The sequence below is a fragment of the Podarcis raffonei genome, chromosome 14 (assembly GCF_027172205.1).
Source record: "Podarcis raffonei isolate rPodRaf1 chromosome 14, rPodRaf1.pri, whole genome shotgun sequence".
Classification (NCBI taxonomy): domain Eukaryota; kingdom Metazoa; phylum Chordata; class Lepidosauria; order Squamata; family Lacertidae; genus Podarcis; species Podarcis raffonei.
The window spans coordinates 30275574-30289119 of record NC_070615.1 but is presented as its reverse complement, the minus strand read 5'-3'; the positions used below and the strand labels follow the sequence as shown (position 1 = coordinate 30289119).

Sequence of the window (13546 nt, the reverse complement as noted above, 5' to 3'; positions counted from 1 at the left end):
TCCCATTTTATCCCCACAACAATCCTGTGAGGTAGATGAGGCTGAGAGACAGTGACTGGTCCAAGGTCGTCCAGTGAACTTCACGGCTGAGGGGGGATTTGAACCCTGGTCTCCCAGGTCCCAGTCCAGCATTCTAACCACTGCACAACACTGTTTCTCTGTTCCCCGCTTAGAGCTACAATTCCAAGAGTGGTTTAACAATCAATCCCTCTTCACAGTGAACTCTGAAAATTGTAGCTCTGTGAGGGGAATATGGACTTCCTTACAACTCTCAGCACCCTTCATGATCGACAGCTCCCAGAATTCTTTGGGGGAAGAAGCCATGACGGTTTAAAATGGCATCATAGCACTTTAAAAGTGAATGTGGTCTAAGTTCTACTACTGAAATTCATACACCTCAGTTATGTCCATTAATTTCAGTGGCCTACTACACGTATGGCTTACACAGATATATATACCCTGTATATTTGCATTGTTGTAACCTGTCCTGGGATCTTGTGATGAAGGGTGGGTAAGAAATTGAGAACAACAACAACAACAACAACAACAACAACAACAACAACAACAACAACGTGAAGTTGCCAGCTCTGTCTCTCCTCATCAGACAATATTCAACTCACTTTGTCTGGACTCTTTCTCCTGCGCTGTGATGCTATACACAGCTGACAGGTCAGTTCCCCCTCGATTCCTTATCTGCAACCTCAAACTTTCATTTGTCTTCACCACACGAGGACACTGAAGCTCTATCTCCTCTGGGGCTGCCACCACCGTGACGTTGGTCTGTGCGGACGTCAACCGGCCACCGACAAAGATGGCAACCGTGACGCTGTACTGCCCAGGCGACGTGTACTGGTGGAGGGCAGTTGTCTTGGTGGTGTTCAAAAGGCCTGTGTGGTCCCCAAAGTCCCACCGAAAGGTGTCAATGGGAATTGGGGCCCAGACGCTGAAAGCTACCCCTTGGTAAGGGGCAAAAGGTGCGTCAGGCCCCACCAAGGAAATGGGCAGCTGTGCCGGGAAGACACTCGGAATGAGGGCAGGGCCGCCACACACAGGCCCGGCGGGAGGCACGTCACAAAATGGCAAGCAGTCCAAGGAAGAGTTTGGTTCGAGAGCGATGCCACACAGGCAGTGCGCCTCATGGCTGAAGCCCGCGTAGTCCTGCCCTCCAGCAAAGCAAAAAGCGCCGCATGTCTCTTCCGTCAGGTTCTGAGGGAGGGTGGAGGTGAATCGGACAATGGAATCGGCCACACCTGTGTTGTTGTCTGTCAGGCAGGCAATGTAGTCAGCTCCTGCAAAAATGGCAGAGGGGTGGAGAGAGAGGACAAAACAAATGAGGTCTCACATAAATACAGAATTCCAAATGATAGTTCTCAAGTCATTAGGCCAGAGGCAGGGAACTTCCAGCCTGGTGGCTCAATGCGGCCCTTTAGGATTTTCTATCAGGCCCTCAGAACTCTCATAGGCGACATGCCTTAAGATGCACCCCTCACCAGCCCCGATCTGTAGCCTCCTCAGCTGCTTTTACCTGGCTGGAAAGTTCTCTGAATCGTCAACGATGAGCTGCCCTGTCTGTGTGGCACCCACTATCTTGCACATGGCTTGGATTTATTTTTTAAAATTTACTTTCTGAGCAAGCAGTTTATGGGTTGTAGCTAATGTCAGTCCTAGTCTAGGTAGACCCATTGAAAATAATGGGTGTAAATTAAGTCTACTAATTTCAGTGGGTTGACTCTGAATAAAAAGTTAGTTGAATACAACCCCATGGATTTTCTAAGTAAAACAAATACATAATCCTCACTTCCCTATATGGGAAATATTCCCACTTTTGCTGGTTAAAAAAACAACAACATTAGAAGAGGCCTGATAAGCTGATTTTCTTATCTCAATGCAGCACAATGGAACTTCATAAAATGGGACTAAAAGGCATCTATTTTTGTAACGTACTTCGGAGACAGGCCAGACTTGCATACCAGACTGGTACATTCCCTTTCTTGGAGCAACATGCTTATGTCTCCCGTTATAAAAAGAAAACCTTGAATTGGTCTGACTTTATCAATCCACCATTATTTATTTATTTCCCAGCTTTCATCCTAAATTCCCAGTGTGGGTTACAGTATTAACAACAACTTTCAACTATAGTGCCCACCCTCCCATCCATAGCAAACAGAGGAGAGGCGCCTTTCCCCCCATTGATGGGGTGGCTGATATAAGTCACGCTTGCACGACACTGTGGGCCCTGTCTCTTTCTTTCCTTTTCCCAACCCCCGATGTGGCCGCCATTTTGTCTTCTGCCACACCCTACAGCAGCCATTTTGTGACTGGTGGCGCTCACTCAACATTCTGAATGTGCCCATCGGCTCAAATAAATGTTGGCATCTCCTGTCCTAGCCTCACCGCAAGTAACGTCGCTGAACGACACGTTGAAGAGCGGGACGTTTGCCACCTCAGGAGGCTGAGCGCATCTCGTTTCTGACCGACGCACAATCTTCACTCTTCTCTCTTCCACCCAGCGGGGGAGCCAGGCGAGGCGGCAGTCGCAAAGGAACGGGTTCAGGCTTAAGTTTCTGAAAGCAGGCAGAGGAGTGAGATGAAAGGCACATTCTCCTGACAAGCAAAAGCCAGCCTTATAAAAAAATTATTTTCCTACCAATAACCGCTGTTACTTATAAAGCAGAATGCAGGATTCCCGCCCCTGCCCCCCCAAAAAATTTATAAGTGCCTTGCAATTTCACATTGGATGGGTTGCTGCAGGATTTCTCTGGCCTAGGAAGAGAACACAATGTCTCTACTAGGTTTCCAAAGGATTATGACAAAGTCTGTCAAAAGCTACGGCACGTTAATGGCAAGCCCTCAGAAATGTCAGAGCTAAAGAAACAATGGGAAATTTCTTTGCTGCTGTGAACCTACTTTCTGCAATGCTACACACCAAAGATTAGTGGGATGGAAATGTGGGAGTGTAATTTAGAGATTAACTTTCTAGGGTCCCTGCAGCTGCTGTTAGGATATTTCCGTTCCACCTTAAAAGGGAGCAGGATGTTTGTATAACAGCCTGCGTAAGTTCCTGTCTCACAGGATGTTTATGTTGTAAGTTCGTTTCGTTTTCTGCTGTTTTGCCTGAGCAGTCGGAGCAGACGGTCATGCCTTCTTTGTTCTGACCAACGCTGAATAAAACTGTAAATATGCATGTCCTGCTCTCATGCTTGTGCAACTTTTTGCTGTGTGAATTCTGCTGTTATAGTGTGCACTAAGCCTGAGGCTTAGTGTCGCTGAAATGCTGATATTGCCTGACTACGGGAGGTCGATGGATCGTCCGGCATGGAGCTTGGGGGCTCAGATGGACTTTATCTCCCTGGCAGTATCCCAACAGCTGCTGCCAATAAAGGTGGCACTAGAACAGCGTCGCCATATTTCAAAAAAACCAGGAAGCCACCAAAAGTTGTTGACGTATGGCAGCCCTACACTAGAAGTGCTGTAGTGGTGTCAGACCCGGGAGATCAGGGTTCAAATCCCTTTTCAGTCATGAAGCTCACTAGGTGACCTTGGGCCAATCACTGCCTCTCAGCCTTATTTACCTCACAGGGTTGTTGTGAGGATTAAATTGTGAGGGAGAGAACTATGAGTTTCACCTTGACTTCCTTGAGGGGCGGGCATGAAATATGGACTATAAATGCAATAAACCCACTGCACTATTACATTAGAAAAAGGAGGAAAAGAAACAATACTCTCTTGAAAAGATATGGAAGTTTAGCATGCTCAGACTTACATTTCACTTAAATTAAATAAATTATCAAATATTCCATCTTGTAATGAAGAAATCTTGTTGTTGCTTATATCTCTGCAGTCAGGGAGAGACAAAGAACAATATTATCCTGAGTATTATCTTGAGAACAAAAAGGCTTTGTTTTCTTGCCCAGACCCCCACATCCTGCCCCATATCAGCTGGAATGAAACAAGAGAGAAAGGAACCAGAGTCCTTGCTAATTTAGCAACAGCCTAAATACCTTTAAATAGGTTTAAACTACATGTTACGTCATATTTTAGAGATGCATGTTTAGCACTACCCTCCTTAACTTCCAGGGGGGGGGGGAAAGGATTAGGAATGTGATGCATGGAGAGAAGGGACTTTAATAACACTTTCCCGCACTCCCTGCAATGTCATTTCCCTGCCACAGGTCGCTCCACCATCTGGCAAGTTCCCTTTTTCCAGGTGGTTTGTGGCAGGAAAATGGCACAGGGAGGAAATGGTTAAAGCCTCTGAGGTTTTTTGCTGGGCGAGGGGAGAAAGGAAAGTGGCAGGAGAAAGAAAATGGTGAGAACTAATTAGGCCTTTTAAAAAGCAAGTTTAATGTCATTTGTTGTTTGGACCTTAAATCCCACTTTTTCATATAAGCCCTTAGAGCTGGTCTCTGTCTGAGCTGACACTGGCTTTCAGCCCAGACTGGGATGCCAGCCTTGGTGTCTTTTCAGACCAAGGTACCCTGAGTATGAAACTGCAGCTAACTGTCTTTGGCTATGTTGGCCTTCTCCTTAAACCACCTCTCCTTTCCTGCACCAGGAGCCAACAGGCCCCAAGATGTGTCAAAAATGTCTGTCCACCCAACCGACCACTTAGGGCTGACAGCTCATCCAACACTGTTCTCCTTTTTCCCTTTTCAAGAAGGATAATATTGTTCAATGAATAGAGGGCAAAGGCTTTGGCTTGCTAGGGTAACAACGTTCTGAGGAAACCAGGGAACCAGAGCGGCTCAAATCACAGCCCATTTTGCTTTTTAAAACCTCATCCTGTGGTAGGGATGCAGGGCTGTGTGAGAGAGAAATTCATTTGCGCTTCCCAAATCAACATGTGGAACAGAACACAGATATCCTCCAAAGTTTGCTCTTCTCTGAATTTTGTGATGTGGTTATCTAACCGAAAACTGAGTTTTTAACAATGTATTTTTTCCCCTTTTGCATCTGGTCCTGCTCATCACTGGCATCCGGCCCCTAAGACAGCTGTCCACGAGGAAATGTGGCCCTCAGGCTCTGCTCCATGCTAACAGAAGTCAATATTCTGCATTAATGAAATGCAAATTCTTCACTAAGAAAAGAATGAAATCTGTGCTTTGTACCGATCATGCAAAGGTGCCCAGCTCCTTCTCCTGCAGAATAGCCACTGAACAGCATGAACCTCGTTCCCCTCCCCTGGTGTGTCCCTATACTTTTGACCTCAATGTCACAGCATTTAGAGTTTTCTTTTAAAATTTAAAGCAGGGATTCCGCACACGATGAATGGAGCACTCACTCACTCCTAGGGATGGGCAAATCTGTCAGTTCTTGTTCCGTCAGTTTCTCATTTCTCCAGTCTTAAATTCATGTCTTCACATTTCCAGATCAGTTGGTGATTATTTTTTTCAACCCTCGTGAAAACTAACGTCTTTATGTGAATTTCTTCCTAATACACATATTTTTGCATGCAGTTTTGGCTGATATCACATTTTTGCAAAATGATTTCCCTTACTATAATTCATTTTCGTAACTTGTTTTCAATAATGTGTGGCTTTTTCTGCGCACCTTACATTTTTGTGCACATCACTTGGCTGACATTGCAACATTCGGAGAAGTCAAATTTTGAAGGGCGGCTGTGTTTCGGTTCACTTATTGTGTTGGAATGTGCCAATTAAACATGTTCGCCTTTAAATGTGAACTTAATCCCTGCTCAGTCCCACCTTTCCTACGTGCAGGGTGTCAACGGTGGGATCACAGAATACACACAGGCCTGGGTGACAGGAGGCTTGCCAAATACCAAAAAAGGGAAGGCAAATTTAAATGCTGCAAGATTTTAAAGGATGTAACGAGACACTCACAATTTTGTCAGGGAAGTCAGCTGTGCAAATGCCTCGACGTTTAAAACACTGATCTTGTTACTGGAAAGATTCCTAGAGAGAGAGAGAGAATGAGAATAGAGCTTGTTATCGTTCACATTTTATTTTGTCTTTGTTCCATCATCCTGGCTTCAAAAGTGCTTGTCTGTCTCCCCACTTCATTCCAGACTGAGACAAAAAGCTGTTTTTTGGCAAGTGAAAACAGAGGGATCCGCTTAGCCAAAGACAACACCTTTCAGCTATAAGCCACTCACAATTCCTAAAGCTGGATTATCCATTGTAGGAAAATGAGGCCTTATATGAACAAAAATAGCCCAAAATATTTCAACGGTAAAATACATTCAGGTGGAATCGGCAAAGGACCAATTGTTGTTGTTTTAAAAAATGTATTGCATTAAGAATGTAGTACACTTTATTTTAAAAAATTGTAAACCTTAGTAAGTTTATTTTTATTAATCTTCATGTGCTAAAAACATTTCTCACTAAAAGAAAGATATTAGATAGAAGCATGCATGCGCATAAAATCAAGCGAACTCACCAATGATATTCATATAAATAGCCACTTATAAAACGTCAATAAATATTAAATATTTTATACTTCATAAGTCTGCTTATAAATTTTTCATTATTAAATTAAATATTAAATGTGATAACATGAATCTCCTCCATCTTCGGTTATTCCAACTCCTTTCTTAAATATATATTGCCCTAGTAATCTCCACCCTTCCAATTCTCCTCTATAACTCTCCGATTCTTTAGTGTAATTTTGAATTTAAGAATTGACATTTGTTCCCAGATTTTCACCATTTGCTCATTTTAACCTGGCTTACTGTTTTCCTTCCCGTGTTTTAGCATGCATAATCATTGTGAAGGTTGAGATAACAATAAAAAGCAAGCTCAGATATTGTATGTGTATTCTTGTTCAAACCATTTAAGAAACCATTTTGCAAATCAAAATCCATTTAAAATCCATGTAACGTTATACCCAGGTGAATACAGTGGTACCTCGGGTTACAGACGCCTCAGGTTACAGACTTCGCTAACCCAAAAATAGTACCTCGGGTTAAGAACTTTGCTTCAGGATAAGAACAGAAATTGTGCTCCTGCGGCGCGGCAGCAGCAGGAGGCCCCATTAGCTAAAGTGGTGCTTCAGGTTAAGAACAGTTTCAGGTTAAGAACGGACCTACAGAACGAATCTAGTACTTAACCTGAGGTACCACTCTAATGAATCTGGAGCAAGCACTTTTAAGATTTAACACAGATGTTACAGTTGACATGAAGGGGAACCTCTGGTCACACTCTTTTTCTAACCTTCTCTGTCACATCCAAATGGGAACTTTCATACCTGGAGGTGATGCAAAGTCCCATTCTGGATGCATAAATGAGACTTTGAGCTTCCTGTTCCTCTCTTCCCTCCTCTGTAAAATCTGAGATACGTGTCTTGTTCCAAAATGAGGGTAAAAAGCACACACATATATATATAGAGAGAGAGAGAGAGCACTCCTCCCCCCTTGAGCAGTTCCCCTTGTGGATCTCTTGCCTTAGCTTTCAATGGGAGAACTGAGGCATGTTCTGGCAACTTCTCAGCTGGTTTACTGCAATATATTGATTGTGGGTCTGCAACTGAGACCCAGGTGCAATTACATTGCATCAATTCTAAAACAGAAGAATTAGGTACTCGTTTGCTTTGGAACTCAATTCAAGGTGCTGGTGCTCAGCTTTAAAACTATGCGGTAGGACACAAACTGTCTGTTTGGATCACACCATTTCCTCTTCATTCCATTTCCTCCAATGAAATACACTGGCTCTTATGGGTGCTTAGAACAAGGACAAGTTCTTCCCAACTCCACTGACCTCTTAACTTTTCTCACACCACCAGTATCTGTCAATATTCTGCTTGTGTGACACATTCCTCAGCCACCCGCACCAGACAGAATCTCGGGAACATTCTGTGACATCAGACCAACTCTGCCAGTGGCTGTGGGAGAATTCGCTAGCAACAGGCTAGGAAGGGTTCGGAGAGCCTTTTCAAAAATCCCAGCTTTCATTTCAGACTTAATTTAAACCCAATCAAGTGGCTAAAACAAAACAGGATTTGTTTGAAAAGGGATTTTTTCAGCTGGCCAAACCACAGTTCCCAAACGCAATTCCCCCTCCTCCCCAAGCTAGAAGATGACGATAAAAAAATAAAACTGAAAGTATTATTATTATTATTCTCCTCCTCTGAAGTCAAGTTATAACTTCGGGATAAATGAAGTCTTTCAAAAGAGACTTTTTAGCAAAGATGCAGGCAGGATAGGTATGAAATATTCAATGGATTTGACGTCTTCTTTGAAAGGTTTGGGAAAGGGGTGTATTTCCTTTCCTTTGTTCCCTCTTCATTTTCTTTCCCTTTTTTGCCTTCAGCTTAATAGCACATTAAAAAGAGAACTGCCAACACATACATTTTACAAAACTCTTTAATTTAATGCATGCAAATTAAAGCTCACAAAGATGCTTGCAGCCCCCCAACCCCCCGCCCTCATTTCCTGATGGCAGAGTGCTCAGGAGCAACCGTGCAAAATCCTTGGCGCCCGCAAAGGAGCTCTTCTCATTTGACACTGAGGATCATTTCTGCCTACTCCCACTCACAAGGCTGGAGACCAAGAACACCAGATTTGCTCTGAAGGATCAATACCACAGCAGCTCCGCTCAAGACTGGCTGGCCCCTCTCCACTTGGTACGGACGCAGTTGTTTTTATAGCTCAAACACCATTTTCCTTGGCTCTTCGTTGCGTACATCTAGTCCCAAACTGCTTAGGAGGGTTTTCCACCTTCTGTCCCAAATACCCAAACGATGTGCAGTGAAAATTCAGATTCTGCAAAGGCTTCTTTTGCAAAACGTCATTCTGCCCGGCCATTTGTTTGTCAAAGAGTGCTCGGGTTTTAAAAATAAGAGGCGCTGAAGCTCAGAACCAACTGACAGCCCTTGTGTCTTAGCACAGATTTTTAAAGCATTCATTTAAATATAAAGGTGAGGTACCTATTTAACTTTTTACTAATTGAAGGCAGCATACAACTAAAAGGAACAGTCAGAAAACAGTTGAAGAGCCATGCAGGAACAAAGGGATTCTGCACATGTTCAAAGGCACTCTCTTCTCTGTTATTATTTGACACAGGCTTCAGCCAAACTCCAGAAAGAAGCTCTGGAGCAAAGACGTCATAAATCCTCGCTTAAACTGCAGCTGTTGCCTCTCTGGATAAGGAACGCAGTTGCTTACCTATTCTTCAAACACACTCAATATTAAGTTAAATTAAAAAGGAGGAGGGGAAATTGAAATTAGGCAACCTACTTCTATTTGAGAAACGCTGGAACTCTGGCCTTTTACAGGGTTTTGAAAGCAACTATTGAGACTAACCGGACTTCCTGAACTTGGCACCCTCCATATGTCTTTGAACTACAGCTCCCATCAGTCCCAACCAGCACAGCATTTTGGGACTATAGTAGCTCCCACCACCAGCTCCAGCACTGCACGGTTTTTATGGCTGGGGCTGATGGCAGCTGTAGTCCAAGACATCTGGAGGACATCAAGATGGGGAAGGCTGAGGACTCAGCTGCCTTGGCAAAGAAAAATCGTTTTATATGCATTGTTTGTGCATTCTAACACTGTGACACCAGATGGTGCTGTGGAGTTCCGTTTTTGCTAACCCGATTTCTCATACAAAGTTTGCAACGTGTTTAACAGAAACACTTCTTTGATGTGTCTAGATCCGGCCTGAGTTAATCCACGTGAACCATGCTTGTCAATGACCACACACCTGGCTGCATCAGGCCAGTAAGAGGTTTAGGGTGGGATATTTAGAAAATTGACTGTTTTCCCCTTACTCCTTTTCCTCTTAAGCCACAAATTACTAACTTAGGTTTGTGGGGGCAAGCAGGCTGATAAGCGTTTTTGTGGGTTACTTGTGACCTGGTTTGCAGAGCAGACCTTCACACTGGTAAGGATCCTGTGGGGTCTCTCACCTGGGGCAGCAGCATGTCTGCTCAAAAGGTCTCCCATATTTGGTTTTAAAAGCAAAACAAAACCTCCCTGCATATGGAATAGCAGCTCAGGGGGAAAGCTAGTCTCCCTGAGATGCTAGCTTTCAATGGGGAAGGGGGGTTTTCTTTTTAATGTGTGTAGGGGGGGCAACTGGTCCTGCTATTCTCTCCCCCCCCAACCTGCATTTCAAAAGTGCTTTTTCTAACGGGCCCTTGTTTAAGCTGCGGCAGAGTAGTTTTCCTTGTGACGGCTGCCTTCTCATTCCTTTCTGCGCTGCTGCTCTGCTACCTCCCAGCCTCAAAGAGCTGTTATCATGAAGCTGTCACATTAGAATATACTGGAGGCCAAATGCCGCCCCCGCCCCAGCCGCTCAGCAGCCCCCTAGAGTCATGTGAGTGCAATACTGGAGGTTTGCCATTTCAGTTGCTACTCTTAACCAAACAGCAAAATTGTTCTCCTGTTTCAAATACCACCACCATCACCACAAGCCCATTGAGTGATGGGCAAAATCTGTCCATTTCAGTTTCTCATTTTTCCAGTCTTAAATTTGCTTCCCTTCCATTTCTGCACATTTCTGCTTTTTTTTTTTTCAAAATAAAAAAAGAACACACAAAAATCCATTAGGCTTTTTGACAGCATTTCTCTCCAACATGTGCATTGTTGTATGCAAAACACACACACGTATGTTGCAATGAGACAATGGAGTGTGCCTCCGGAGGTGGTCAAATTGCTGGAGAATCACACCACCTGCTGTGGCTGCAGAGACTGGTAAGTCATTACTGCTGCCTCCTGCATTGTTTTTTTCTGCATTAGCAACACTGAAGTGACCTCCCCGAGGCCCAAGCCTGGCCAGTGTTTATGGAGGTTTTGGGTTGCCCAGATGACAAGGACCCCCCCCCCCGTCTAGCTGATGTGGTCCGAAGAAAAGCAGAGCAATACATTTGGTACCAGCTTAGGGACTCCACTCCAAATTTGTGTAGGGTTTACTCCTTAGCCCTTTCTTCTCCTGAAGATACCCTGCAATGCAGCTGGGGTTTAGGACCAGAGTTTTCCATCTCCCAGATGGGCTTCCTTTCCAGGTTGATGAGCCCCATCTGCCCCTCACTACCCTCTACAGCATGTGCAAAAACTGACTTCTTGACCGCTGGACCCACTATTGGTCTCGTCTCCTCAATCTGCTGGAGCCTATCATCGCATGCAGAGAAAGTCCCCACCACACTGAGGGTATGAGACTCATCAGCTACCCTCACCTGGTTCAGCCTGCCAGTCAAAGCCGTTTCCTGGGGTGTGGCCGCTATTGCATGCTGGCAGCTTCTAGGAGCCACAGTTCAGAGCTGAGTGCAGGGTGGGGACCAAAGGTGGACAAACTACCCCAGAAGGAGCACGTGTCCTTCACCAGAGGTAACAACCCTCCCCTAACACCCCAGAGGAGCGTCAACCCCTTTAATATAAATGAATGAAATGACAATAGGCTCCCGAGAGCCCACATCACCCAGTTGCCAAGGAGGAACATGGCAGCTCTTGCATTTATTTATTTCTCAAGGCCCACGAACACTTTTGTGGCATCACAGCACATGATTTGGAAATTACTGGAAACTGGGAGCTGAGTCCCTTCCAACACTACAACTCTTGTGGCCTACCCCCCCACAACACCTACTCGCTATGGGTCCTACTAAAGCCAACAGTCTAATTGGTCAACGTCTAAAAGATATTGAGCATCAGAACAACCTGGCCACTATAAGGAAATTCTGCCCCTGGTATGTTCATTTTCCACCTCTCCATTTTGACTCTCTGGCCCCATATCTGCACAAACTTATTATCCCAAAATACAGACATGCTTTTGCACTTGCAAGACTGGATGTTTTGCCATCTGCGGTACTTGAGGGTCGATTCCAAAAGAAACGTCTTTGCCCCTGTGGAGATGGCAGCACCAAAACAGCGGCACACGTCCTCCTGTCTTGTACTCTCTACAAAGACTTGAGGAACGAGAGCATCACCCCACTCGTACTAACGATCCCAGGGCGCTCAACCACTGCCACAATGTCCTTTCTTCTATCAGATCAAAATGAGCAGATAACAGCAAAGGTTGCTAGGTTCATAGCAGGGGCAATAAGAATAAGGGCCACTAACTGACGGCTGATTCAGAACTTTAAATTGTGCTCTTATATCAGATTTCCTTTTCTGTGTACACTGTAATGTTTTACTGTAGCTATAGGTAAAGGTAAAGGGATCCCTGACCATTAGGTCCAGTTGTGACCGACTCTGGGGTTGCAGCGCTCATCTCACTTTACTGGCCGAGGGAGCCAGCGTACAGCTTCCGAGTCATGTGGCCAGCATGACTAAGCCGCTTCTGGCGAACCAGAGCAGCGCACGGAAATGCCGTTTACCTTCCTGCCGGAGTGGTACCTATTTATCTACTTGCACTTTAATGTGCTTTCAAACTGCTAGGTTAGCAGGAGCAGGGACCGAGCAATGGGAGCTCGCCCCGTTGTAGGGATCCAAACCGCCGACCTTCTGATCGGCACGCCCTAGGCTCTGTGGTTTAACCCACAGCGCCACCCGCATCCCTTATTGTAGCTGTGGTCACTGGCTAATGCAAATAAAGTTTTATCTTATCTATCTTATCTTATCTTATCTTATCTTATCTACAATTCTGTGATTTTATACCATTCTCTGACTGATAATGCCTTGAATGGAACTTGGAGAGGATAGGCTTTGCCACTGTATCGCTCCCCTCTGGATGGAGCAGAGGGATTCTGGTGCAGATGTAAACTCCAGGCTTGACAAAAGCAAAGTAGCAAGCCCCTGCGCCTGCTGTGCACTGAAGGCGCATCGCATGGCCTTGCCTTTGATGTAATCTGCATCATGCATGCACCTCCTCTGGGGTGGCACAAGGGGCTGCTGTTGAGACCCGTCCAAAGAACACATCATGTGAAACAGGCAACTGTTCCTTTGCCAAGTGTGATGTCATGTTCCCATTATGTCATCCGTAGGCCTGCTCTGCCTTTGTTTCTCCGGGAAAAGAAATAAAAAATGAGGGGGAAGGGGGAAAGAAGAAGAAAAAGAGACTGGCTTCAGATTCCTCTTCTCCTGGACCTTCTGGCAAATGGCATCCAGCCAGAGCCATAATGGGAAAAGCATCAAGGAAAGGCATCTGCCCAGATTCAGGTGGGAGGAAATAGGCAGCGATTCGCTGCAGCAGATGGTGCAAGAAGAAGCACAATTGCAAACCAACGGGACAGGAGTACAGACACTGCAAACGGGGTACCAGTAGCGCAGTAGTCTGGGGTCATGGGGGGACAAAGACCTATTACTATTTCTACAGCAGGGCCCTGCAGAGTCCCTGTCTCAGGCGTCCTAGAGCCTCCCTGTTAACATGAAAGGGAACTTTTTCAACCCATTACCCCTGAGGATGTGGACAGGCTGCTTGGACACATGAAACCAACCACCTGTCTCCTTGATCCTTGCCCATCCTGGTTAATAAAAGCAAGCCGGGAAGGGCTGGGCAATAGGCTCTGCAGGGTGCTGAATGCTTCCCTCTGTGAGGGAGCACTCTCAGACCCACTGAAAGACTCAGTCATTAAACCGCTTCTTAAAAAAACATCTTCAGACCTGGCCAGTATGGCCAACTATCGTCCAGTCTCAAATCTTCCATTCTTGGAC

The 13546-nt window shown here is 45.2% G+C and overlaps 1 protein-coding gene across 2 annotated transcripts in view; it reads right to left on the bottom strand.

Annotated features, from left to right (window-relative positions):
• The window catches only part of PKD1 (polycystin 1, transient receptor potential channel interacting), a 104645-nt gene that overhangs the window by 59676 nt on the left and 31423 nt on the right, over nucleotides 1-13546 (bottom strand). For both annotated transcript variants that reach the window (XM_053365822.1, XM_053365823.1), the window contains exons 2-5: nucleotides 5844-5915; nucleotides 3764-3835; nucleotides 2395-2564; nucleotides 621-1289 (exon numbers count right to left, since the gene is read on the bottom strand). In XM_053365822.1, coding sequence (XP_053221797.1) covers nucleotides 621-1289; nucleotides 2395-2564; nucleotides 3764-3835; nucleotides 5844-5915 — 983 coding nt within the window. The remainder of the gene's footprint in view (nucleotides 1-620; nucleotides 1290-2394; nucleotides 2565-3763; nucleotides 3836-5843; nucleotides 5916-13546) is intronic.